The following is a 25,959-nucleotide window of genomic DNA, read 5'->3' on the forward strand; positions in this document are numbered from 1 at the left end:
TTGTAATGAGATCAGATTAGTCTGACATGACTTATTTTTTCAGAAACCCATGCTGAAAACCCATGCTGATTGTGAAACCCATGCTGAAAACCACAATCTTAAACCTGCTTACTCCATATAAGGACGGAAAGGGATGAGTGAAGGACAAAACTCCTCCTTGCAACTCCATCAGTGATAAACCTGCTTACTCAGGAGTTGGCACCAGTGGATTCAATAGGACTCACTTCTGAATAGACAGAGTTAAAAGGGTGCTGTAAATTTAGATGTACTGTAATAAGATTGTGCTGTAGTTAGATTGTGCTGGAAGTTGTTCAGATGTTTTATTCTTTTTGCAAACCACTTTGAGGTTTGTTTGTTTGTTTGTTGTTGTTTTTACAATCAGGCAGTATATAAATTTTATGAAATAAAACAACTTATTTGTAAAGCTGTATTATTACATCTAAACAGGATTTTAAACTAAGAAAAGGTGCAATCCTATGGCACACTGTGCTGTGCTAACAAAGCAGTTGGCATAAATACTGCTGCTGAAAGGTTAAAGACTCAGCATTGGGCGCTGAGCCAGTATCTTCTGTTTGTGCCCCATTTGTCAAGTGGGTGGTCATATGTCCTAAAAAGCTGAAGTCTCAGCCCTAAGGTTATCTATTCAGTAAAAGTATCCAGATACATTTTAGCTTCCAACAAAGGGAAAGGGGAGGCTTTCCAATTATGGCACACTCCATACTTGTTATGGATAGATGCTTATGTGGGTCAGATATGTCCCTATATTTAATGATACTTTCCAAGTACTGTATGAATGAGGTTACTGATTGGAATAATAAGAAAAAGGACCAACCAATGTATTTCTGTTCTAATCAGGACTTAGCTCAAAACGGTAGAAAGGTTATTTGTTTTATACAGTACACGTGTTTGGTTTTCTTTTCCTCTTACTGTATAGTTAAAATACAATACTTCTTTTGAAACATAGCAATCAAGCCACCTCCCGTCTTCCAATCCTTTAGTTAAAAAATAATTCTAATAATCCAAGCCTGCACTATATGGCACTTTGGTCTCCTATGATACAGAAGCTGAATTTGTAGCAACACATTTGGCTTTTTTATGCAAATATGGCTGGCTGTGAGCCAATTCCTTCTCAAGTGCAGCTGAGAAAATGGGATAATTATTCTGCAGGCTTTTCTGTTCTTCAGATGACAAGAAAGCTTATTCAAATCACTCCTTCTACTGGTGTGTCCTACATGCAGATGCACTAGACCAATGTTTCCCAAACTTAGGTCTCCATCTGGTTGTTTTTTTTGGGGGGGGGGGCTACAATTCCCACCATCCCTGACCACTGTTCCTATTAACTGGGAATGATGGGAGTTGTGGTCTAAAACAGATGGTGACCCAAATTTGGGAAACACAGGTGCCAAAATGTGAAGCAGTGAATATACATACAAATACCTGAGGGATGAAAGGGGCAGGGGGAAAAGCCCCGACTGCCCAAAGATGCCTCCACCTGGCAGAGATCAAGGGCGCGCGCACACACACACACACACACTGCTCTAGGATTGTGGGGGACTTACAACAGAGAGCAGTGCAGAAGCATGAACGCATATTAGTGATGCCACCCAGAGTCTCATGAAGGAGTGATTGAGTTCATAGCCCAACTTTCCCTCTTCCAGCCATCCTTTAACTTGTAAGGGGGCTGTTCCTTCACAGGTGGGGAATCTGTGGTCTTGCATATGTTTTTGTCCTTCCAACTTCCATCAGCCCCATGGCCAATGGTCATGATAATGGAGATAATGGAAGTTACAGTCCAGCAACATCTGGAGGACCATCGATTCTCCACCCTGAATGGCCTTCTCGCACTTTAAAAAATCTGAAGGTAAATTGGATATACATGCGGATCCAAATACAGGCTAGCTGCACTGCACTTATCTTAGTGTTGTGCATTCTGCATGCGTGCCTCTTAATTTAGGCACACGTTTCCTGATCCAAAAAATATAAAGACTACTTCCATCCACAGATCTTAAGTTCAATTGGACAGGAGAGAATGCATGATTAATAGAGAAAGGTAAAAAAGGTGGGGGTTCTGTCCCCTCATTCTTTTATAAAATGGGGTTCTCTACTTTCCTTTAATTTTAATCCAGAGGTTTCACCCCAGCCATATGGAACACAATCTGAATCTACTCTTAAGTGTTTTTAATATAATTTTATGATGCTTGGATCAAATAAAATAGTTAATCAAAAAACTAATGTGTAAAGTATAAGCCAACCGGTTTTCCTTATCCAAAAGCAAAATAAGATAACTCTGAAATGTTAACTGTCAGTAAATATTGCTAAACCAAAATGACTCTTTTCTACAGGAAGGATCCAGCACTTCAAAACACTCATTATCAAAGAAAAGTGGCAAATTTCTGCAAATTAATACTTACTCTAACCAGGTTCTTAGAAAGTAGTTTTCCTGTGTTGGCTTTGTCCCTCAAAGGAGTCAAGTTAATAAAAAAAGAAAGGCGAAGAGGGGACTAATTTTAAGTTAAAGTAGAAGTCTCTCACATTGCTCTTTATTTCTGATAGCAAAGCACTCAGAACAAGAATATGCAGCAAACAATTCCCCCCTGAAATCCCAACTTCTCTCTCTCTATTCTATTGGTAGTGATTGAGTAAGTAGTGATCCTTTAAGACTTTTCTTTTTCTTGTCCCAACTTTGAAACTGAATCCAGATTACATCAGTATGTGCCTTTCTTTCCTTTCATTCTTAATGCAATTTACGAGAGGCATTTACGCTTATTCATCTTAATGGTCTGCCCTGTTTTTCTATCCGGCTGATTTAATACAATTGCACCTAATGAATGTCATTGTGGAACTAGAAAGGTAGAATCCATGGGTGATGTCCTTTTATATTGTAATTTGTATAAAGGAGCCCTTAGAAGCTAACTTTTCCTTTTATTAAGAACACAACCTGGAATACCTACAAAACCATCTTTCTGTTTAAGGGGTCATCCACCGAAAAGTTCAATTTTAAACTTTGAACACAAATTAGGAAGCAGATGATAAGGAACTCTTTGGCTCCTCTGTGACGATCAGTATTTTCATTGTGTAATTTTTAAAATAAAATTTATATACCACTTTGTTGTAGGAAAACTTCTAAGCTCTTTATAAGAAATACACAAAGTATCAATAAACATGGCTGAAACAATGATTAAAATAATTAAAATTAACAAAAAAAAATAAAGTACAGTATGTCAGCATCTAGGGACCCAGGTGGCGCTGTGGGTTAAACCATTGAGCCTAGGACTTGCTGATCAGAAGGTCGGCTGTTCGAATCCCTGTGACGGGGTGAGCTCCTGTTGCTTGGTACCAGCTCCTGCCAACCTAGCGGTTCGAAAGCACGTCAAAATGCAAGTAGATAAATAGGAACCGCTACAGCGGGAAGGTAAACGGCGTTTCCATGTGCTGCTCTGGTTTGCCAGAAGCGGCTTTGTCATGCTGGCCACATGACCTGGAAGCTATACGCCGGCTCCCTCGGCCAATAATGCGAGATGAGCGCGCAACCCCAGAGTCGGTCACGACTGGACCTAATGGTCAGGGGTCCCTTTACCTTTACGTCAGCCTCTACATGTCTGCATAGTCCTGCATAAACCAAGAGTAGAGCGAAGACTTCTGCCTGATGTCGAGCGTTCTAAACTGTAGGTGCTGCCACACTAAAAGACTGAATATTTACAATTGCAAAGCAATTTTGGCACCAGTAACAGCACCAGTTAAGGCCTTTTCATAACTTGAACTTGGCCTGGTAACAAATCTGCAACCAGTGCAGATCTCCGAGCAGAGGTGTCATTCCTGTCAGCAACTGTGGTGCAGCATTTTGCACTAATTAGTTTCCAGGCCAAGCACAAGAGAAACCCCACAGTAATACGATATTGAAGTCGCCTGAACTACGGGTACTGTGGTCAAGTTCTCTGGGTCCAGGAATGATCATAGCTATCACACCAGGTGCAGCTGGTAAAAGGCACTTCTCGCCCCTGAGGCCATTTGCACCAACTATTATTGGTCTGTGAATTTAATAATAATCAGAACTGATTTAATAATTTAACAGTCCTATCCTCAACAGAGATTGCTAAGAGTGGGTAGGATAGCAAGCCTAAAACAAACTTCCTCCATCAAAACAGGTAACTTCTTTATATGATGATATGATGTACCTCCTTGTGTGTGCAATAGAATCACAACTTTTATCTCCACAGGACAAGCAAAACAAAGTGGGTTTTCCATCAGTTTAGAAAACAAATTTAGCATAATAAACCTGTAATACTGAAAAAGACACTAACCGCAGCAGCTGTTACAGAAAGGAGGAAGGGGGGAAGTGGTTAGCTGCAGCATCCTGGAAAAGAAGGTACACGCTACAAGACAGGCATGCACCTTGCTATAGCCCTGGATTCACAATTCTGATATGAATTCCATAACAGAGCCAACTAATTTGGAGCGCTGCTATAGCATAAGCATCAAACACATTGTTTTATATGCTACCCTATAAAACAAAGATCTCTGGGCATTGTACAGTAAAAAAATATATGCATGATATCCAGTGTTGCGCAAATGAACATGACAATACTTCCCTCCCCCAAGCCTCTCACACAACCCCCAAATTTGCTCTAAAGGCTCTCCCCATCTTGGGGGACTACAAGAGGAAGAAGGGAAAGTTCTACTGTGCAAGCTGAAATCCATTCCATAAGCAGGCCAATACCATTATGTCACCCAAAGTAAATCTAAAATGAAAGCATACAATCAAAGCAAATTAAATATAACATTAAGAACAGAGCACGCAACACCTCTAAGATGTGAATAGTCTTCACTGTAGTGTGTTGGGTTTTTTTTAGGAAATGCGCAAACTTTGTGGCGTTTGATCTGCAGTGGTTATTTCACACTTACAAATCATCACAATGTCAACCTACAAAGGGGGCTTTCCATTTTTAAATGTTGCAGGAAACAGGAAGGCAAATATGCAAACGTGAGTAAAAGGAGGGAAGAAACAACCCAAATCTCACTAAAAGACATTTACATTTCATAGGCTCAGGCTTACAGAAGCCAGACATTAAAACTGCATGTAAAAAATGTTAATCCCAAGGAAAAACAAGGAGGACCAGAGGCAGCAAAATAATTATGCAAGGTTGCGGACTATAGACTCCTTACTTCCACCCCCACCCCCAATCACATATTGTTGCTGCAGATGTACCAGGCCTTTTATTTAGGTCAATCACAAAAGCTGCCAACGTTACTACAGTACTGAGATATAGTTATGGCTAAGAAATTAGGCCAACGTATACAGTTAATTCAGTATAGTTAAAGGGACGAATAATAAAGAGGAGTGCTATAATCGGACTGCTTTTTATGTTTTCCTCTTCATAGGTTGCAACAGGTCTTCATGAACCGTGAAACTAAATAGGGAGCAACTAAGCAACAAGACTTGTATTTAAACAAATGACCAACAAAAGCTTTGAGCATTGCGGTGCCCCAGATTTCTCCATTCTGTGTATGTTTTAACTGTGTGGTGCTCTCAGCTTTCAAAATACTGGGCACATAAAGAGAGACTCCCATATTCTACAAATCAAAATCCAAGGCATTAAATTACCACTAAATTCTACACACTTCATTTGGTTTGATCAGAGTTTAGGAAAGTAGTGACGGTACAATGAGTAACGATCAGTGTGTAGACCTTGCTACGGCACTGGTAAGAAAGCCCAACTGCTGCAACCTTTTCCTCATCAAGGAGTTGCTCCACCTACTTTAACATTTTGGTTGGCATTTCCTGAAATTTTTCCAGCTCTACGGTATCCTTTTTGAGGTGCAGCAACCAGAACTATACCTATTATTTCAGGTGCAGCTTTATTTTCAGTGCTTTTCCCAAGGTTCCCTAGAGCAGGATTTGCCCTTTTTTCCACAGCTGCCACACACTTGGGTCTTCACTGAGTAGCCCATTACAACCCCAAGGTCATGTTCTTGCTTAACTTGAGTAAAGCTCATGTACTACACTCTCTCTCTTAAATACCACCTTCTGTTTTCACAACAAAAATGATGTGTCACTTCACAAATTTAGATCTTTTAAGAAGTTGCGTGAAAGGCACGTAATACTTTACTCACTTGGACTTTTTGAAATCTTAATGAATTAACACTGGAAAATAAACAACCAGTTTAATGAGAGCCAATAAAAAAGTAGTAGCAATCCCCACCCCACCCCCATAAAGCCTTACAGTGACATCTACTGGCCAGTTATGCAATTGTACATTTTCATAGACTTAAGTGTCTGGTATATTAATGCAGTAATTAAAAAAATGCATAACAAAACCAATCTGTATTTTCATATAAATCCCAATTTACCATTCTGCTAAGTTCCTTACTATTTTTCTTAATCACTGGGCACCAAAACAGTAATAAGAACAACTTCCAAGTGAGAAGGTTTGATTTAAAGGGAAGAAACTGTGACAAGAAATTCAAGGTTTTCTTTAAAAATCTTTACTTGCAAAATTAAGCAGCATGCTATGATTTATACCCGAATTTAAAAAGGCTAATTAGACTGAAATAAAAACCTAAGAATGGCATTTCTATAAATAATGGAAAAACAGTCTCCACTAGACTTTAAAAGGAAAACATTTGATAATTAAATACTTGCTACCATACTTTCCATTAAATTGATGAACTTTATTAGCATTCAAACTATAACGAAGTTTGCCCTAAAACATATTTGCAATGCAAAATTATTTTCACTCAAAGAGTGTCTAATAAATTGAGAGCTATGAATTACAAGCAATGCTTTGAAGCAGGCTCGCACATTTATAAAACTTTTTACATCCTTTGCTTGGACTAAGGTATTTATACTACTAAAATCAAACATGCACCACTTTCATACACTCCAGTTTCATGATTTATATTACATTATGTGACACCATATTCCCCACAGCAGCAGCAAGTTTGTCATACATTTGCTCCATTTTCTTTGGATTTCTGATCTTCAGTCTTCACAATATCCTGTAGAAAAGGACGAAATACACTAATGAAGGGTTATATCAACTGAAGCATATACAATGTTGTTCATATACAACATTATTCCCATGCTAACAGCAGGTACAATTTTTAATCACCTGTCATCAGCCACTGAGTGATTAATAAACATGGATCTCTGTGTCTTGTGCTTGAAGTGCCAAACTATGACACTATACTCTTAAAATGAATACCTAGGAAAACCAGATTGCAATAGTTGCAAATACTAGTACTATTCTTTTACATAATGTGAAATCACAGGTATTTGCACATTTTTAATATGCTAGGAGACAAAAACCAAACCCACCACTCACTCTTTCTCCTTCTTTCTTTCCCTCTCCCTCCCACAAACATACTTTCAATGCCAGGGCTGGCAAGAAAATAATATAACTGAAGCAATATTTCAATTTCTTGAAGTTCTTTTGGGTGTTATCTTCCACATGTGTGACAGTATCCATTGGCTCTAAAGGATATAGATTATACTGTTCCTCTTGCAATATGGCTTGACTAAATAACCACAGTGGGGTCTCTAAGTAAACAATCAGTGTCTCTTTAAGGCTTGCTTTTTGATGGAAGGGGGGTATTCATTATATAAACATATGAAGAGCCCTGCTGGATCAGGCCAGCACAGTGACCAACCAGATGCCTATGGAAAATCTAAAAGCAAGATCTAAGTACAACAGCACTCTCTCCGCTTCTGATTCCCAGCAGTTGGAATTCAGAGGCATGCTGCCTCTTAAGAGTGGAGGGGAACATAAGCCATCAATAGCTCTATTTTCCATGCATTTTTCTAATCCTTGTTTAAAGTGGCCATCACTACCTCTTGGGGGAAGAGAGTTTCATGCACTGTGTGAAGTACTTTCTTTGTGTTTGTCCTAAATAGTCCAACATTCGGCTTCGTTAGAACCCAAGAGTTCTAATATTATGACAGGGGGAGAAAAAACTTCTCCCGACCCAGTTTCTCCATGCAATGCCTAATCTTATACACCTCTTTCACAGGGATGGGGAACCTCAGGCCCAGGATCCAAATACAGTCCTCAGGACATCCTCCAGGCCACAGCACCTCCATGGTTAGGCAAAGTTTAATAAAGTGCAGTTTGTCTGGTTGCACAAGCAGGCCTTGCTGTGCACACGCAACAGATTAGTTGAATCCCACCCAGGTTTAGAAAAACCTTTACCTTTTTAAGAACACTGTGTATTTCATCCATAACTGTAGCCAAACTTTTTATTGTCTTATTCAGCTGCCCCTCAAACTGCAAATTTGTATCTTCTGATGCCTTCAAATTCTCTTGTAGCTGGCCAGCATCTTTTTTGACTTCTTTAAGTTCTGCAGACAGACCTTTATTCAGATTCTCCAAATTCAATATAGTCTTTTCATCTTCATCTGAAAACCCCCAAAAAGAGATTTTAAATCACTTAATATTTCACTTTCAGTTTTTCTATATTACTTCAAGCATTACAGAACAAAGAGCATTAAAGATGCTATGTACCTAATTATACAGCTGTATCACCCAGCATAGCTACTGGTAGTAATGTGATTTGGTAAGATGTGTCCTCTTTATTCAGACCAGAAGACCTGAGTATTCATACATCCACCCAATTCATAGGCATTGTAATTGTTCGGCTTTAAAATATTTTTCAGTTTTAATAATAAACCTTTCTGAATGTGTGAAGCAATAATTCAAAGCTCACTCTCCCACCTGTCTTTTCTTCTAGTGACTGAAGCTTTTGTTCCATCTCAGCTCGGGCTTTTTCACTCTTCTCTAGTTTCTGCAAGAGACTCCCTACATCCACCATAGCTCCATTGTAAACAATGAGGCCAACGTTTTCTTCTGAGCTTCTTGGTTCTTGTTTTATAGCAGGTGATGGTAGCAGCAGCCTGTTTCCTATAGGGGGTTAAGAAATAACATTAAAATAAACGTCACCACCAGACATGTCTGGTGAGTTTCAAGACTCCTGAAGTAGAAAATTACCACCGTCCCACATTTTCTCAAGAATTCCAGTGTACTTGCATATTCCAAGAGTGAAACAAATGTTTCCCTCCCCCACATCCTCAGTCCCAACATAAGGAATAAAATTTCCACTCAAAAAACTTTCAGATTGTCCATAGTGTGGAGATCGTCATGTTGGCAAAATATGGAAAAAACCAGGATGAGATCCAAATGTGCCGTGTGCAAACACACAGGGACTTCTGCTCATTCAAAATGGTCCCCTCTCTGAATTTCACTACTGCAGCTTTACTACCTACCACACTGAGTACATGCTATTAAAGTGACACAGGTACAAGATATTTCACCATACATAATGATTGACATGTCTTCATAGCTAACAAAATTGTGTCACCTAGCATTTCTTCCTGTGGAGTTTCAATTTCTTCTTGATTTTCTTCATCTTTAGAAGTATCTGTCAGTTTTCTATAAAAGCAAGATTCACGAAGCACCACCTTATTAAGCAGCTTCTTAACCTAAGATAGCAGGAGACCAAATTCACATTAATGGTGTGCTCAACAAAGGCATGATTCTCATGCATAATATAAGCAATACATTTTTACAATATAAATACCTTAAAAAGCCCCAAAAAAAATCAAATCTCGAAGCTTGAAATATTTTACAGCAATAGAGTAATTTAACATAAATTATTGACAATAAAATTCTTCTGTATGCATGTGGACTTTATCATTTTTTTTCCCCCATCATGAACACCCCCTTGTTTCCTCCCTTTTCTCTAGCAAAGAAAATACAGATGTATAAAAAGTGACTGGACAAGTCTTATTTCTCTTTATTATACTGCAGTTAATCAGAGAAAAAAACAGTGATGCAGACTGAGCACTGCAAGGCCTTCCTTTTTCTTCATTCCCATACAGCTTTAGCAACAAACCTGAGCTCGTGAGAGATGCAGTCCAAGTGTGTACAGTATCTCTTCCAAATCCTTTTCTAGAAGGTATCCACAATGGCATTGATCAAAATAAACGAAAGCCATCAGAAGATCGCGGTTAACAGTTATCATCTGTGTTTTGTCTCTTTCCTAAAAAACACATTTTATAACAGTAAGGCTTTTTTCCCTTTTTTATTATCCATTAGTTATTTCAGTATTAGAAAACATGTTAAGTACAGCTTCCTTAAAGGCATGTGCATCTATATAACTTTTCTAAAGCACTACAACACTAAACACTTTCATAGATGGTTATACAATTTATGAGGACAAGAGATAGGAGCAGCAGGATCTGACAGAAGCTGTTTCCAGGAGTTAGTTCCCACACTGATTACAGGTCAGAGCTACTAGTATATTACATAATAGGGAAAGAGTTTTCACCTCAACTGATTTTTGACACTATCTCCAGTAAACAAACCCTTCAGGAAACAGAACTTAAGACTGATGAAGACAGTTTTGGCAGACAGACTATTCCTTCCCAGTTATCTAGCATCTTCATCAATTCACAGTTAGCAACTCACAGCACTAAATACCTTATCTTTAGAAGCTCTCTCTTTGCAATGCCGGTTTCCCTCTCTTCTGTCATCTCGCCTGTTCATTTCCTCATCATCCCTATCTATGGAAACAAACATCACCTTCAGCACATTCATAGTATGTTAGTGCTTTATACTGCTATTATACACATCTCAGAATGAGACATGTGATGCTAAGGGCATCTTACAACATAGAAAGAAACAGCAGAAGTTCTGTTAACACACATGTGCCAAAGATATTATTTCTCTTCTGGACCACTTTGGTTCAATATTCTTAAGTAATAATTGTAGTTTTATAGATTGGATTTTCACATCAAAATGTACCTAAGTATTGTACACAGTCTGTTACTCACTGCAAATCCACTAGTGTAAATCAACACGACAAGAGCAACAAGAAGGCTCTGCAGTTTTGCCCTTGTCTGCACCTGCCACCTTTTAATTAGAGTAATCATCCCCATATACCATCATCTTCATCCTCAGCATCCTCTGCTTCCATTGGATCATATTCTTCTTGGTTATTGTCATCTTCCATTTCATCTTCATCTTTAGCATCATCCTTCTTCTTATCTTCTCTCTGTAATTAGTTCACAAATATTAACACAATCCAACGATTGGCAGCAGTAATTAAAAAACCTTCAAACCACACAAATTGGGGGTGACATCCAACTGTGTCTGCCCGACTGGGTAATCCGTTTCTGCTTGTGTAATGTGACTCTCCCTTCTTCGCCTCTACCCTGTTCTCCCTTGTATATCTCTAAATCCACTCTAGAAGAACCCCCAGCCCTCTGGAGCAGATTCTGGAGTGCACAGAGAGAAGAGGAAGAGGGAGTCCATTCATAAAACACTGGATCTCACCCTTGGTGCAAAACGTTCTAAAACAAATCACAGAGATCTGGGATTCAATCCCACTCCTCTAGCAAGAGGACTTGAAAACGGATGATGATATTGCTTACGTTTCTGTATTTCCTATTTGCCCTGAAGAGTGAACCAATAGCCAGAAAATTATTAAGCTGAAGCAGTGCTCCAGTTGTTGTCATTGTCTGGGGTAGGGGAGGATTTATTTTTTCATGTAACAATTTGAACTCCTTTTAAGGAGAAGAAATCAGTTATAGAATTCCTATCAGGCAAGATCTGATAAAATTAACCAGCATGAGAAATAAAATTAAAACTGATGAAATTTAGGAACAAGCCCTTCCTCCATAAACCGTTCTTATTCCATCAGCTGATTAGTTCTTTCCTCTAATGGCCACTAACCTTCCTGTCATCCCTCTCATCTTTTCTTTCTCTCTCATCTCCAGATTTTCTTCTTTTAGGCTTTGGGTCATCATTTTCATCATCTCGTTCTTCCTTTTTCTCTTTCTTCTCATCTTTTTTGTTCTTTTTATCTTTTTTATCTTCCTTATCTGGAAGCGACAAGAGGGATCTGTATATTCGGACACCAAAGTCCCTTTGAAGCATTTCATTGAAAAGTTCAGCAAATAATGAAACCTGCACAAGAAGCAACAAATTAGAATTAACAAAGCACCGAAACAGAATTACAAACAGTATGCTCGCATAATCTTGTTAAAATGTAATTAACTCTGCTTGTACTTTCGTGCATTTCATTTCCTTCTACCTCACTGTGTACTATGCCCCACCCTCAACATACCTACAACTCAAAATAACACTTTATACATCTGAAAAAATGGACTATTGTCCATGAAAACTCATGCCATAGTAAATTAGTCTTTAACATGCTACAAGACTTTTTGCTGGTTTTGCTAGAAGTGATTAACACCTGAGAAAACAGTTACATAATATTCAACTTCAATATAAGCAATAATATCAAAATTCCTGTTCATTAAAAGAATGCAGAAGTAAAAAATTAACCTGGCACTTTAAATTCTGCAGTTTTACGATCTTTTCTTTTGCTTAAACAAAATTTTAGTGAGGAAATTCACCATATCCTCATTTTACAGAAAGGCAGGCTGAAGTTACAAAATAAGGAGTTGACCAACTATATCCCCTGATTCCATGGCAAAGTTCAACTCTCTTATAAAGCAGGCCCCACTTGAAGATCACTAAGCCACTGCATGTATGGTGCCAGGCTACAGTAGAAGAGAGGGATACAATTGTCATAATTTATTTACTGTAACAGGAGCACAGAAGTCTAGCTTGGTGCAAATCCAATTCAAATGAATGGAGGTTTTACAGTTGTACTGCTGGTAAACAGTGTCATTTTTTCTTAATCTGACGTAAGTAATTGAGCTGGCCCTGTCTCATCACAGAGCCAAGATGGGGCATAAAATTAAAAGCTTGAAGCCAGAGAGGCTGCACTCTTAAGAGAACAGGGGCACCTTAATTAATTGTATCCAATGTTGTGTGATCAGAAGGGTGATCACACAAGCAGTTATTCAGAAATAGTGAGGGGAGAAAGTTAGGTGAAGAGATGACCTCAAAAGAATGCTCTTTGTTATCCTCCAGCCTGTAATCCAGAAGAACACTAAGAGACATAATACTGCAGTCAAACTTTCCACTTTTGGCTGCCCAGTTAGGATGCACAATGATTGCTGGCTCATCAGGCAAGATGTATCGCCTCTCTCGACGTTGGCGTTCCACTTCCTCTAAGCGTTTCCTTTCTTCTTCCTAAAGATTTGGAAAAAGGAATTTGGAGTGGAATCATCAGAGTATGAACTTTAAATATTTACTTCTTGAGGGGGGTGAAAAGGCAGGGGGAGTGGGGAGAGCCACATACTCCGTTGTTTACTGGACACTTCTATTCCCTTCCCCTATGTGAATGTTATATGCATGCTAGCTGGGGCACTCCATGACAGAACCTGGAGAGTCAGCCTGGTGTGGGAGTGACTGGGGAGACCCAGGTTCAAATTTTCACTCAATGGTCAAGATCCTCGGGTCAATTTCTCTTACCCTAAGACACCTAAGAATAAGGAGATGAGAGATGATGTATCCTGTATTTGAGGAAAAGGAGAGCATACTTCTTCTCTACAAAGCAAAGGCCTAACCAGCACTATGTTGTGGCTGGAAATGTATTTAACTCTAATGTAACTTAACAAGCCCTGTTATTTAGTGTTCTTAGCACTAGCAATGTTTGTTGCAACAAGGAAGATGCAAATGTAAATAGAGATGTAGACATAAATGGCTTAGCAGCTCCTTCCCATGCTACCACTACCTTCCCTCAGGGGCTAGGTAACACTGGAGACAAGACCTTGTGGCTTTTGGATTGGTGTGGCAAGAAGTTATGAGAAAGCAGCCCCCACCACTACAGTATGCATGCATAAGATCAGACCTTACTCTCATGAAGATCTTCTTATCACTCACAAACACACCTGAAGTTCAGCTTAATAATGAACTAAACATTTACTAGTGAACATTTTCTACCTAAGTAAATCCACTAGACTTCTACCTCTTTGTCATCTTCAGATTTCCTCTCTTCCTCCTCTTCATCTTCCTTTTCAGACTTCTCCAATTCTTTCTGTTCTTCCTTCTGCTCTTCCACTTTGAGTTGCTTTGTTAGTCGGGCTATCAGCTGGGATTTCAAGCCCTTTGAGCTAAGAGTTCGGCTTTCTAATTCTTTGCGTAAGTCATTAACCTAGTTGATAAATATTACAGTGAGCCTTTAATTCACAATTTAGTATTTATATAATCAAACCTATTCAGAGACAAGCACATCTCAAATTACTGAAATATAAGGCAAGCAAATGTTGGCAAAAATCACAAAGCTTCATTTTTTTAAAATTCATGATACATTTGCCCCAATATAATGTGTATCAGTGATTTTCAAAGATTTCACTCATTTAAAAAGATCAAAGCATCACAAATTCTCAATAACTGTACTACCTTCAGAAAAGAAACAATACTACAATATTTACTAAAACTTTGTAATGTAATGTAAACATCCTGAAGTCTTCAGCTATGGTTACCTTCATTGCCTTTGGGTCAAGTTTGGACCAATGAGTAGGAGTAGAAATCTCTTTTGCTTCCCCATCATCCTTCTCCTCTTCATCCTAAAAAATGAAATGAAGTCATCATCTTTCAGAAAGCTTCAAAATGAATATGATTCTTTCTTAAATTCTGCAGCTGATCTGGGCAAGGCCACAACTGTTTCATCAGACAGTCTTCTCCTAAAGTTACCATTTCAACAAAGCCACATACACACATTCTACTAGTTTATAACAGTGCCTCTCTCATCAGCCAATAAGAGCCATCTCTGTGAAACACAAAAGGGTGATAAAGAACAACAACACAAAGATCATTGGGGACACACAGACACTGCTGGTCACCACCAACCACACAGTGTGTGTTATCCCCCAATTTTCAAACCACCCAAAATACTCCTCATTTTGTTAGACCTTTTTACATTTACCAAGTTGCCAACCAGCCAGATAAGATTCTTTTAATCTATGTTATTTCAATGTCTTGCCTATTTCAAAGTATCATTATTAATATTATTATTTTAAAAGGCTAACACATGGGAGAAAAATTAAAAGTTTTTTTGTGTGGGTAGAACAGCAAAATGCTTAACACAACTTTTTAAACTGAAATCTTAACTCAATAACTGGTCCCAGATTCCAGCAACTAGTTCTAAGATTACAAAAATTTGTGCATGGAGTGCACAACTTAAATTCCACTTGTTGCATCAGTATACACTTAAGTTGGTACACTAGCTGTAATTAAACACAAGTAAGTTCTACACTGCTGAAAGCTGGTTTACCAGTCATTGTTACCAATTATGTTCCTCCTAGGTATGTTTGCGGTGTAGCATGTGGTGTGCATTTTTGTGCCTGTGTTCCTGCGCCTGTGAGAAGCAGAAATAGAAAAAGGGATTAGCGTTCAGTGCCTGTTCTCCATCAGCCTCCTTGCGTTCACCCTGAAGCTTCTCGACCAGCTGCTGCTTGTATCCTCGGGAGAGGGTTTCCCACTCTGAGCGGGTGGGAAGGCAATGCCAAACATCCGGGAAAAATAAAACCACTGTCTCCACATGAGCTGGAACCGTACGCCCCTTGTGGGTCTCCTCAGGGCGATGGTAGCGAATCTCTGCAAAACGGTACCTGTTGCAAGGGAAGAAGCATGTTGGAAAAAAAATTCTACAATACATTTTACAGAGCCTAGATCACTGTAGCACATCAAGTAAAGCAACTTTGCTGCGACAACCTGAATTTTTTCTAAAGAAAAAAAATATGAAAGCCATATGTTCTCTTTGAAAAACTTGTGTACAATGCATTATAAGACATCTGCTAGGGAATAAATTTAATACTAAAAAAGCTGAAGGCAATTGTTTTTGCACTTGGCACTAAAATGTGCTATTTCATCTGACTTGGGAGGAAATAAAAGATAAAAATCGAACTTTTTTTTTTGTATCTATTGTGTGGAAGGTGCTCGTTCACAAAGTGATTCACAGCTGATTAACACAAGTAGTAAATCGACCAAGAGAAAATATGGCTGCCCCAAACATCTAATTGTTTATAAACACGAGAATAATGAAATGAAGTTTCCTTGGCGATCTCCTCCAGCTATGCGTGAAATGAAAGAATATTTTAACATACAAGCATTGCAAAGTTCAAACAACAAATACAAACACATTATTTAAAGTTCATTGTTCTTCAAACCTTTTGGCACCAAAATCACATTTGCGTTGTCAACTAGGATATCACTTTGAGTAGTTTGCCTGCACAGCTACTACCAGCTGCTGATAAAGAAGTGGTTGATTTTGCACAAATCATTTTCATGAAGATTTTAAGCATGCTGCTATTTCATCAAAATGTTTTTAAGAACGTAGTACTTACCATTGTGTGCATACACTTAAATCAATCCCTGTTAGAGCCCTGCAACAACGGATGGCAGTTTTAATCAGCACAGATGGGTCCTTCTCCGGCTCAGGTCCATCCAGTGAGGGAGACCAGTGTCCACCAATAGCCATGGCTTCATCTTTACCTTTCATACCCACTAAAAACTAGAGAAGAAAAGACTACTTAGCACTTTCCTTCCAAGAAAAAAAAGATTATCCAAACTGCAAAAAAAGGGTAGAATCCTATGCTGCAATGATTTCCGACTGTTCAACTGGACTTCACTTTCTTCTTCTGAATGCCCTACAGTCTCCCAATGCGCTGGAGAGTGATTAATTCCATTCTGCATTGGATAAAACCCATTAAAATTACACATACCTGTTTGTCAGTTTACATGCCATCACAAGCAGTTATCCCTAATCTGCAAGAATGACAGCACAATTCTATACATGTCTACCATGGGCATAGTCCCAGGTAAGTGAATACAGTTTTGCAGCCTAAGTCTTGCTCAAGAATGAGTTCAGCTTATTTTTTTCCACAGTGAATTTCAGTAATGGAATAGGATAAAACATCATTACTCATCCGTTCTGCAAGACTTCAGTTTGTCATCAGATAAAAATGCTTTAAACAAGAGATTAAAATAATATTCTGTACTGTAAAATCAGGGGCTTATAGAATTGTATAAACGTTCATTGACATAACCTTGAGAGTTTAAAAGAATTTTAGCCAGAAACATAAGAAGGCATTTTCTTGGAAGTAGGTTCCAATGAATAAAAGGAGAACTTGCTTCACAGTAAATATGCATAGGATTATACTGATGGTTTCACAGTGTCTATGGGGGAAAAAAACCCCACAACATTTATCTCAAGGTGATGTTATTTGCTTTCAAGACACAAAAACCACCTTACTAGCTTGGATCTAAAGATTCTGTTGTGTGAACAAAGTCTCACGGAAGATCCAGAGCAGTTTGGGAGCAGGGGGAATTGGCGATAATATTCTCTCCTCCTGCTCATGCACAAGGAAAGGGCTTTCTCCAATGCAACAGATCTAAGTCCATTTTCTAAAAATGAAACTAGTCCTGTGAATGGCTTGGAAGTACCACATGCTTCAGCTGTGCTGAAAGCAAAAAACATGCAAACCATGTTAATAATTTGGATGGGAGACTACAGGGGACCTCCTGTAAGAATAATATATAAAACACATTTCAAAAGCAATTATTTGTGTCCATATAGGAATTCTATGTTCCCAACATAAAGAAAACTATGTGGAAAGCTTGTACCTGCATAAATTTTCCAGCAAAGTTTGTAAGTTTATGTTTGTTTGCTAGAAATGCATATTTTTACCTTAATGAGTCTAGCGGGATGTTGAAAACCATCCCGGAGCTCTTGTGGATCTTCAGCAAGAGCACATGATTTGTGATAGAGATCTTCCATGCTAGGACTGGCCATGAGCATCACCTGTTAAAGTAATATGACAAAAAAAAAGACAAGACAACATAACGAAGCTATGATTCAAAGCTTGGTATCTTACCCTTAACTGCTAAACTCAATAGGACTAGAATAATGCATAAAGTCAAAAAAGATACACCTATTTTGAAGGGTTAAATATCCAAAAATCTCAATGAAATCATCACTTGATTTTAAATTTCTAACAGCATCTAACATGCCCAAAGCACTAAATAAGACTTGTCTAAATTAGCAAGTAGCCTGCAGATCCAAAGCTTCTTGAATTGCTATATACAGTTCGTTGCAATCTTGCAAAGATTTTTATGCACACACAACATGAATCAAGGGCCCAACTAAAGAATGCCTGGAAGGATGCCACCCACTCTGGGGAAAAAATAGTTGAAACCGAATCTGGTCCAACTGAGCTTACTGTTCAGTCAAGATTTGCGATGAAGTGATCACTGAAAACCTATGCACAGAAGACAATGGGAATCCCTTCAAAGAAGCATTTCCAAACATTTCTATGCAAGCAGGAATGATTTAGGTTGTTAGACATACCTTTGCACTGTATAGATGATCGGCATCTGGTGGATCCAGTACAGAAGTGTTCTTATCCAAAGGATCTACCTCTCTATGCATTACATAGAAATTGCAGTAGTTTCCTAGCTGAAATGGTCTTGACATCGGAAATGCATCCACCCATGTAAACTGAGCATCAAAGAAGTCACTTGGGATGTACAAGTTCTGATATCGTCGTCTCAGTTCCATCATATCACAGCTAAGGCTTTAAACAGTAAGAAAATATATTTTACAACAATAAAAAGAGCTGGGGCTTAAAAACAAATTTGTAGCAAGATGTAGAATGAGAACTGAGCTCAAACATTCTTTTTATACTTGTGCTACTTTTGACATTACTGAAAAGCAGCTCCATTTTGTGTGTGGATTTTACTGCTCCTTGTAGTATTGTCTGTTTTTCATCCAAGTCCTCAATTCTAATCTGTTTATATAGAGCTGTGTGAAACAAATGGACAAACAAAACAAAAGCTGGTTTTTAAGGCTCTGGGAAACTGCCGTCACTGAGCTAGCACAGTGGGCACAGCTCAGGAAGCTCCCAAGCCTTGGGAGCAAAGGAGTTGGACAATCTCCTGCACATGTGACTGGCAAGAGCTCAGCTCTAGCCCACATTATTACAGTCACAAGGGTTTGTGGTTGGGTGGAAGAGCAAATGCTCAAGTTGTATATGGAAAGGAACTCTGCATAAGCTTTAGTTTGTTCATGTCAGGGAACTTCCTCTGTTTGATCATACATACTCAGGGATTGCAGAGCACATAGGAACATACGATGAGGCTGCTGGATCAGGCTAGTGGCCCACCTAGTCCAGACTATCTATGTCAACCAAAGGCCTTTGGGAAACCAGGGAGCAGAACATGAGCACAAGAGCACTCTTCTGCTCCTGTGGTTTCCAGCAACTGTTGTTTGGAAAGCTCCTTTTTTCTCAAGGCCAAAGAGCTTCCCCTGAACTGTGCCCAATGGGCTGCAGGTAGCTGCAACACTGCACAGTTCTTTAGAACATCAAAAGCCAGCCTTTGGAGGCTTTCGCAGAGCTCAGAGCTTTTACTGTATTTTTCTTCCAGGATGTGGACACTAACTTAATTTTGTGCATTTTTTATTTATTTATTTTTGCTTGCTGGAACGTTCTCTAAAACAGAACATGCAAATTTTGAAACAAAAATCAAGACTCACAAAAGTTTGGCTCAGCCCTTTGTAGAAGCTAAGGTACTTTTTTGTCATTGCCATTAAACTTTTATCAAGTATCAGAAATCTCAAAAAATGTTTTAATTAGTCAACAAACAAACAAATAAACTCAACCAACACCATTTTTTGTTTTAGGGTAAGTTGCTTCTCCAGAAGCCGTTGAACAGTTAGGCAACTGTCAGAGTAAATGGAAATCACTACAGTCCAGCCCTGATCAGGCTTTAGCCGAGGTACAGATAGGTTGGGCAGAAGCTCCCTGTTTTATCATGATAATCTGCAAAGTACACTATTAAGGCGTATATAACATATAATGTATCATATAATAAGGTACCATAGATTTCTCAGAATTCTACAGTCTGCACCAGTCATGAAAATACTGCATTCCCTTCACATTTTCAAGCCTTCGTTCACCCCTTCAAGGATGAGAAACACGTTCTTTCAAATTAAAGTTGAGATTCTGAAAGCACTGAATTCTGCACCCAACTTGCAACATCTTACAGATTAGCTAATACTTTATTGCCAGGTTAGCTGTTTCAGCTCTCCACTTTGCAACTTATCTTGCTCCAAAATTCCTGCACAATGTCCACAGCCACCCCACACACTTGTAAAAACGTGTAATACAAAGAGGGGCATTGTGCAGCTGAAAGTTTAAAAAGCACATCTCCTTAATTTGCACACAATATTCTGTCTACAGTGGATGGGGGAAGGTGGGGAAAGAACAACATTCAAGTAAAACTGTGAGTTACATTAAGTAACTTTAAAGTCAACAAAAATGAAGCTATGTTTCAATCTCTTGGGTTTATTTAATGCATGCTAATTTTACGGCAGTGAGATACCTTCCACAGAAAAATATGAAATTGCAATTTGACACTAAGACAACATACCAGTCTAATGAAAACTTGGAAAACTGGACTGTGTAACGGGGTACAACACGTCGGGGTCTTCGGGGCGATCGTTCCCTCTCTCTCCGAGGTGATCTTTCTCTAGAGCGTTTTCTCTGGGGTGATCTTTCCCGTGACCTACGCCTCTCACGCTCCCTTTCACGACTTAACCATGTGTGAAATATAAATGTCTTGTTTTAGCGTCTACCATTATGAACACAGAGCTCACATGCATATAACTCTAGAACCAACAGCAACAAACATCAAAACATACAGAACTTCCATTCTCAAATCATCATTAACAAAACTGAACAGTGCTTACATTCAAACTTCAAATACTTAAATTATTTTCTCTCTCTAATATGTACAGAAAATTGAGAGGAATTTTTGTATCACACCTTCTGTCATCTTTTCTGTTAGCCATGGGGTCTCCTCTGTCATTTCGCCCCGAAAATCTGGGTGGTGGATCTAATCTCCGTGCTGGCTGAGGCTGTGAAACTATTCGAACAGGGGGCTGTAGCAAACCAGCTAGGAGGATAAAAAATCCCACAAGTTCTTAAGAATTTCATATCAGTAAGCAAATTATAACACAAAAATGTAGCTTATTTGTTGGACTATCCATTTTCATGCTTTTTTATAGCATAGAACATTTGCTCATTTGTTTTGTAGAAATGAATGTGTCAACAATCCAACTATCAGCTAATAACAATAGGTATAAGCAACATGAGGTTTCTCATATTTAATCCAATGGGATGCATTCATTTAACTCTTCAAATTATATAGGGAGATGATGAATTTTTCTTCCTCAATGCAAGCCTCATCATACTGGGATATGCAGCTAGTTTCACTTTAACAGAATTGAAGGGGAGGGACACAACTCTGAACAAAATGGTTCTAGAGACCATTATATTGATTGAATGCTTTAAACCTACATTACTCATAAAATATTAACATGCTGGAAGATTTTGACGCAACCATTCAGTTTCCAGCAGTGGGGTGTAAATCAGTGTCCATTTCAACAAAATACTGCTCTTGCTATTTATTCTGAGGGCCAGTCCTCACTTTGAGGCTGTTTGTCCACTTCTTAACACTTCTCAATATTTGATAGGGAAGCAAGTTCACGTAATCAGGCAGTGACTACATGCAGCATCCAGAGACATGCAGCTTGCCCTCAAGCATTACAGATGTTCACAAGAACACACATGATGGGCGAAAAGGATCACAACTATTTGCCAAGTAGTCTGAACTGGCCCTGAAATCATCAACAATCTATTATTTCTGTTGCTATACCACCACAATGATTGCCTCATTAAGCACTGTGAGAGGGCAATGCCATAAACTACAACATGTACAACAAACAGAGGTTACTCTCATCAACTGGACAATCCACAGTTCTCTGCAGCAAAGGAAAAGAGGTCTAGATTAGACTCAAGCTGTAGGAAAGAAGACTGAGCAACAGTACTCAAGAAAATGTCTACTAGAGCATATAACAGCATGCAATTTTGCCAGATGTCACACAACAGGATGAGCCTCAGAAATAGTGCAAGCAAATACAAAATCACAGAGCAGGAGCCTAAGAAAGAACATGCAGGCAAAGCAGATTTAAAACCAAACCAAACAAGGTAACTTCTCCTTAGTTCAGATTACTCAAGTAAAGTCCAAAACATCAACAGTTTCTATGTAGACACTAAGCAGATTCTCTTGAAGGTTAAGGCTCTATATGAATGACACCCATCTTTTTTATTTACCTCTTCAGAAACCACAGAACTAGTCAATTTACCAGCCCTAATGCTAACCTATTTTATGCAAGAAGTAACCACAAAGTGATTATGAATTCTGGTGCTACAACTTTTTATAAATTAATCACAGAATATTACAAAATGTGTGGCTGGGTTCTACATTCCAATGCTATAATAAACCAGTTTAACGTTATGAGAATGTGCTGTGGTGAATGTCAGGTTTATGGGCTACATTCCCACCTTTTTGCACACAAGGCTTCCCGTTGCAGTTTGCAACAGGACAGTTTCCCATTTCATCTGAATATGGAAATGTGTGGTTTGTACATATCAAAGCTAGTTAAATGAGAATTGAACCTGGTTAAATAACCATGGTTTGTAAAAACAGTTTTCCGTACTGGGATAAAATTGGAAATTGTAGTTACAAACAGCAATTGGAAGCTTTAACGACCATACCCTGCGTGTGTGGGAATACGCAAGCCTAAAGTTCCCATCACAACAAATCATGGTTTGTTCTGACTTCAGAATGCAGCATCTCTCTTGTACTACAGCTACAAGGTAAACTGAAGTCCATATAGCTTTGACACTATTCAGTAAGTTATATTCTTCTACATTTTTTTCTTTAAAAGAAAGCATCCAATAAATGTCAAGTATTAAAATAACCTCAAACAAGAAATACCTTTCTGCTGTGGCTGTTGTAACAAAGGCTGCGGTTGTGTCTGAAGCAAAGGTGTAATAGAAGCCGCTGATATCTGTGCCTGTAACAGCGACTGTGGCTGTGGCTGCGGCTGCACACTGAATGCAGTCTGCTGTGCCATAGGCTGAAGTACAGGTGGAGGAGTCTTGAGTAAAGGCTGGGTTTGAGTCTGGTTCTAATGAGGTGGAAAACAGGAAAAACTTGTGAATCAGCTTTACACTGAAGGTGCCAACAAGAGTCAGACTGAATGGCTGTATATACCTGATTTGGTAGAGTCTGAATTCTCTGTGCATTCCATTTGAAAGGCATATTAGGGTTATATGTTGCTTCTACCAAAACTCTGTCCCCTACTTGAGGACTCTTCCCTTTCACAGCACTGCAAAATGAAAAGAGTCACATGATTAGATGTCACACTACCATAATTCTCGATAAACTTCTTTCTCTGTATTATTTTTCATGCATTTTATCAGTACCACCACTTGTCCACATATGGTAGAATTAAGTAACCTGAGCTGGAAGAATACATCTTCATCCACAAAACCAAATGTGTCATGTAGCTTGGTAACTACTCCAGTAAAGACACGCTGCTTCTGTGGTTGGCTCTGCTGCTGACTTGACCGAGGTGCTGGATAAGAAACAGTTATCTGTGCTGCTGGCTGAGGAGTAGACAGGCTAAGGCTTGTTGGCAGTGCCACAGCTGGCTGTGTGCAAAATAAAACACAAAATTATGTAAGCATTGACAATCTTCTAAATAGTATGGCTGAAATAATGATAATAATAATTACCCATTATTCACCATCAGGTCCTAACAATTTAAAATTCAATATTTAAAATGTTTTTTAAATTGCACAAGCTGGTTCAACCAATATATCAGAAACCCCACCTGCTTATTATGGTAGCCATTTCTTCCAAATCATTTCCTCAAACTGTAGGCTTATTTGTATTTCTATAAAAATAACCTCAAACATTAAAACTGTAAATGCACATCAGAACACAGAAATGCCTTCAGACTAGCACCAATCATGATCTGGAAGCAGATATTGTTTTTCAGTTGCTATGTAATCAAATGTTTTCCAAGAACATTTCCAGATTTCAAATTTTGCTTCTATTATTTAATTTGTGTCAATTATCTTCTCGGCGACCTATTCTTTCCTATTCCTTTCCATTGCTATATTTTGACCTCCCTAAAGTGGTTATGCACATTGAAATATATGTTTAGATTTTTTTCTGAAAGACTAGCACACAGACAAAAATATGAATGAGTATCTTACATTGCTGCAAAATGTTTCAGAATTTTCAAGGGTAATATAGGCTGCCCTGGGGGGGGGGCTGTATGTACCCTTTGTCCACTACTTTTTATAAACATAAAATAATTACTTTCCTGTCCTAAGAAAAGTCTCTTCAAATATCTATATACTACTTACAGCACAATCCTATGCAGGTTTACTTAAAAGTAAATTTCATCATATTCAATAGATTACTTCCTAGTAAGTGTACACAGAATAGCAGTTTCCAGTCTTAAGCATTGGTGTAAATATCTAAAAACTGAAAAGCATCAAGAAGTCTAAGAGAAAATATGCATTAGAAATACCCCTTCTAATGACATAAAATTAATCTCTCTCTATAACATGAAGAAGTAGAACTACAAGGGCACATATTTTGGTTTGGGAGGTGGAGGTAATCAAAGGGATAAAGAACACATTGGACTGAACTACCAATTGTCTGTATTACATGAGAGGTACAATTATGTTTAAAACTTTAAACAAAAGCAGAGCTGACAAGTGGAGAGGCAAATTTATTATATAGTGATGAAAGCTTTAATAAAACTAACCTGGGTTAGAAGAGTTTGCTGAGGTTGCTGCAACTTAAAAAATACAAGACCATGAATTAGTTTTTATGCTTTGTGCAAGTCCAGCTTCCTCTTTAGCCATATTTAGCTTTAAGAAATAGCTGCAAAATGTTTTCATGATTGCCTATACCTGCATTCTAGCATATTATTTATCTATACTGTACAATAGCTGCTCTTTATATAGTTTTGGCCAACACTTAGCTTTCCTCTCTTGTAGAGCAGTCCAAACTCCCCTTGTGCTAGGCTCAGAAGGGATGAATTAGGTGTTGTCCCTCTGCTCAGCAATACTGGTATTCCACCGGCTGCCACCACCAGGAGGACAGAAGCATCACTTTGCTGCCAGAATGGGTGTATGGAAGGAATGCAGTTTTCGTGCACTGCTCTGGTTCGCCAGAAGCGGCTTAGTCATGCTGGCCACATGACCCGGAAGCTGTCTGCGGACAAACGCCGGCTCCCTCGGCCTATAGAGCGAGATGAGTGTGCAACCCCAGAGTCGTTCGTGACTGGACCTAAAGGTCAGGGGTACCTTTACCTTTTACTAGCATGGCCCCCACCAGCAGGAGCCAGCAGAAGGTACCTAAATTGAGCATTCTGGAGGTGGGGTGGGCTGAGCTGGCCCAGGGTATGTTGGATCCTGAGCAGATATCATTACCATTGTGTGATGGCATCAGACTGCGTCATGTTCAGGCTCCTGCAGCTATCACCCTACCCCCACAACTTTTGCCCTGGCATGGTAGGGCTGTGGATACAGCAGTGGCTCCACAACTCCATAAAACCACACAGGCCAGTGGCTGGGGTTTGGGATTTTCCCCTTTATGTAATATGGGATGAATCAAGACTATAAATGGCAGTGGCAGGGCAAGATCGCCATGTATCAACAACAGACGTCTATTGTCCAAAGATGAGTCCTTGAAAGCACATTTCCCAACACTACCAATATAGTTATCCCGTCCACAAATTCTAGATTATAATGTGCCTCCATTTTGTTGCCCATTCTGAATTGCCCCAATGGCTGAGGTTCAGTGGGAAGATGTGATACAAAGGATAAGGCAAGACCAATCCTCCCCCTTCTTACTATCCAGGACAATATGGGTTGGGGTATATCCACTTCCCTCATTGCTGTGCTCAGACCAACTTCTGTCTCCTCCTTACTCTTCTCAAAGAGTAATGCTTGCCAGTACTGTGCATCAAGAAATCACCAGCATCGTTTGGCTGGGAACATCAGACTAATTGCTTTTGCAACAGGCAAATAAAGCTTTTTTTGACAACAATATAGATCAGTTTCATCACAGCAGAAAAACAGCTTCCAGGATTCCTTAGTTAAGTCACTACAGTTCTGTA

At 38.9% G+C, this 25,959-nt stretch overlaps 1 protein-coding gene and 1 non-coding gene across 3 annotated transcripts in view; both read right to left on the reverse strand.

The window, feature by feature from the left end:
• Nucleotides 1-496: 496 nt before the first annotated feature.
• CCAR1 (cell division cycle and apoptosis regulator 1) overlaps nt 497-25,959 on the reverse strand; it is a 31,367-nt gene continuing 5,904 nt past the window's right edge. Inside the window, exons 5-25 of one of the 2 annotated variants that reach the window (XM_035137800.2) lie at nt 24,601-24,627; nt 23,277-23,470; nt 23,031-23,145; nt 22,752-22,944; nt 20,735-20,864; nt 20,340-20,501; nt 18,259-18,484; nt 17,599-17,712; nt 16,256-16,422; nt 15,310-15,520; nt 14,393-14,476; nt 13,876-14,061; nt 12,906-13,097; nt 11,727-11,960; nt 10,935-11,046; nt 10,473-10,555; nt 9,886-10,032; nt 9,352-9,472; nt 8,709-8,894; nt 8,187-8,392; nt 497-6,996 (exon numbers count right to left, since the gene is read on the reverse strand). In XM_035137800.2, the coding sequence (XP_034993691.2) occupies nt 6,943-6,996; nt 8,187-8,392; nt 8,709-8,894; nt 9,352-9,472; nt 9,886-10,032; nt 10,473-10,555; nt 10,935-11,046; nt 11,727-11,960; nt 12,906-13,097; nt 13,876-14,061; nt 14,393-14,476; nt 15,310-15,520; nt 16,256-16,422; nt 17,599-17,712; nt 18,259-18,484; nt 20,340-20,501; nt 20,735-20,864; nt 22,752-22,944; nt 23,031-23,145; nt 23,277-23,470; nt 24,601-24,627 (3,144 nt within the window). In that variant the 3' untranslated portion in view covers nt 497-6,942. Of the gene's footprint in view, nt 6,997-8,186; nt 8,393-8,708; nt 8,895-9,351; nt 9,473-9,885; nt 10,033-10,472; nt 10,556-10,934; nt 11,047-11,726; nt 11,961-12,905; nt 13,098-13,875; nt 14,062-14,392; nt 14,477-15,309; nt 15,521-16,255; nt 16,423-17,598; nt 17,713-18,258; nt 18,485-20,339; nt 20,502-20,734; nt 20,865-22,751; nt 22,945-23,030; nt 23,146-23,276; nt 23,471-24,600; nt 24,634-25,959 lie in introns of both variants that reach the window. The other variant, XM_035137798.2, reaches the window with a different exon arrangement.
• On the reverse strand, nt 16,772-16,835 carry LOC118096676 (small nucleolar RNA SNORD98). Its single transcript, XR_004693955.1, has one exon. It is a non-coding gene; the product is annotated as a small nucleolar RNA SNORD98 (small nucleolar RNA).

The sequence above is a fragment of the Zootoca vivipara genome, chromosome 5 (assembly GCF_963506605.1).
Source record: "Zootoca vivipara chromosome 5, rZooViv1.1, whole genome shotgun sequence".
Lineage (NCBI taxonomy): Eukaryota > Metazoa > Chordata > Lepidosauria > Squamata > Lacertidae > Zootoca > Zootoca vivipara.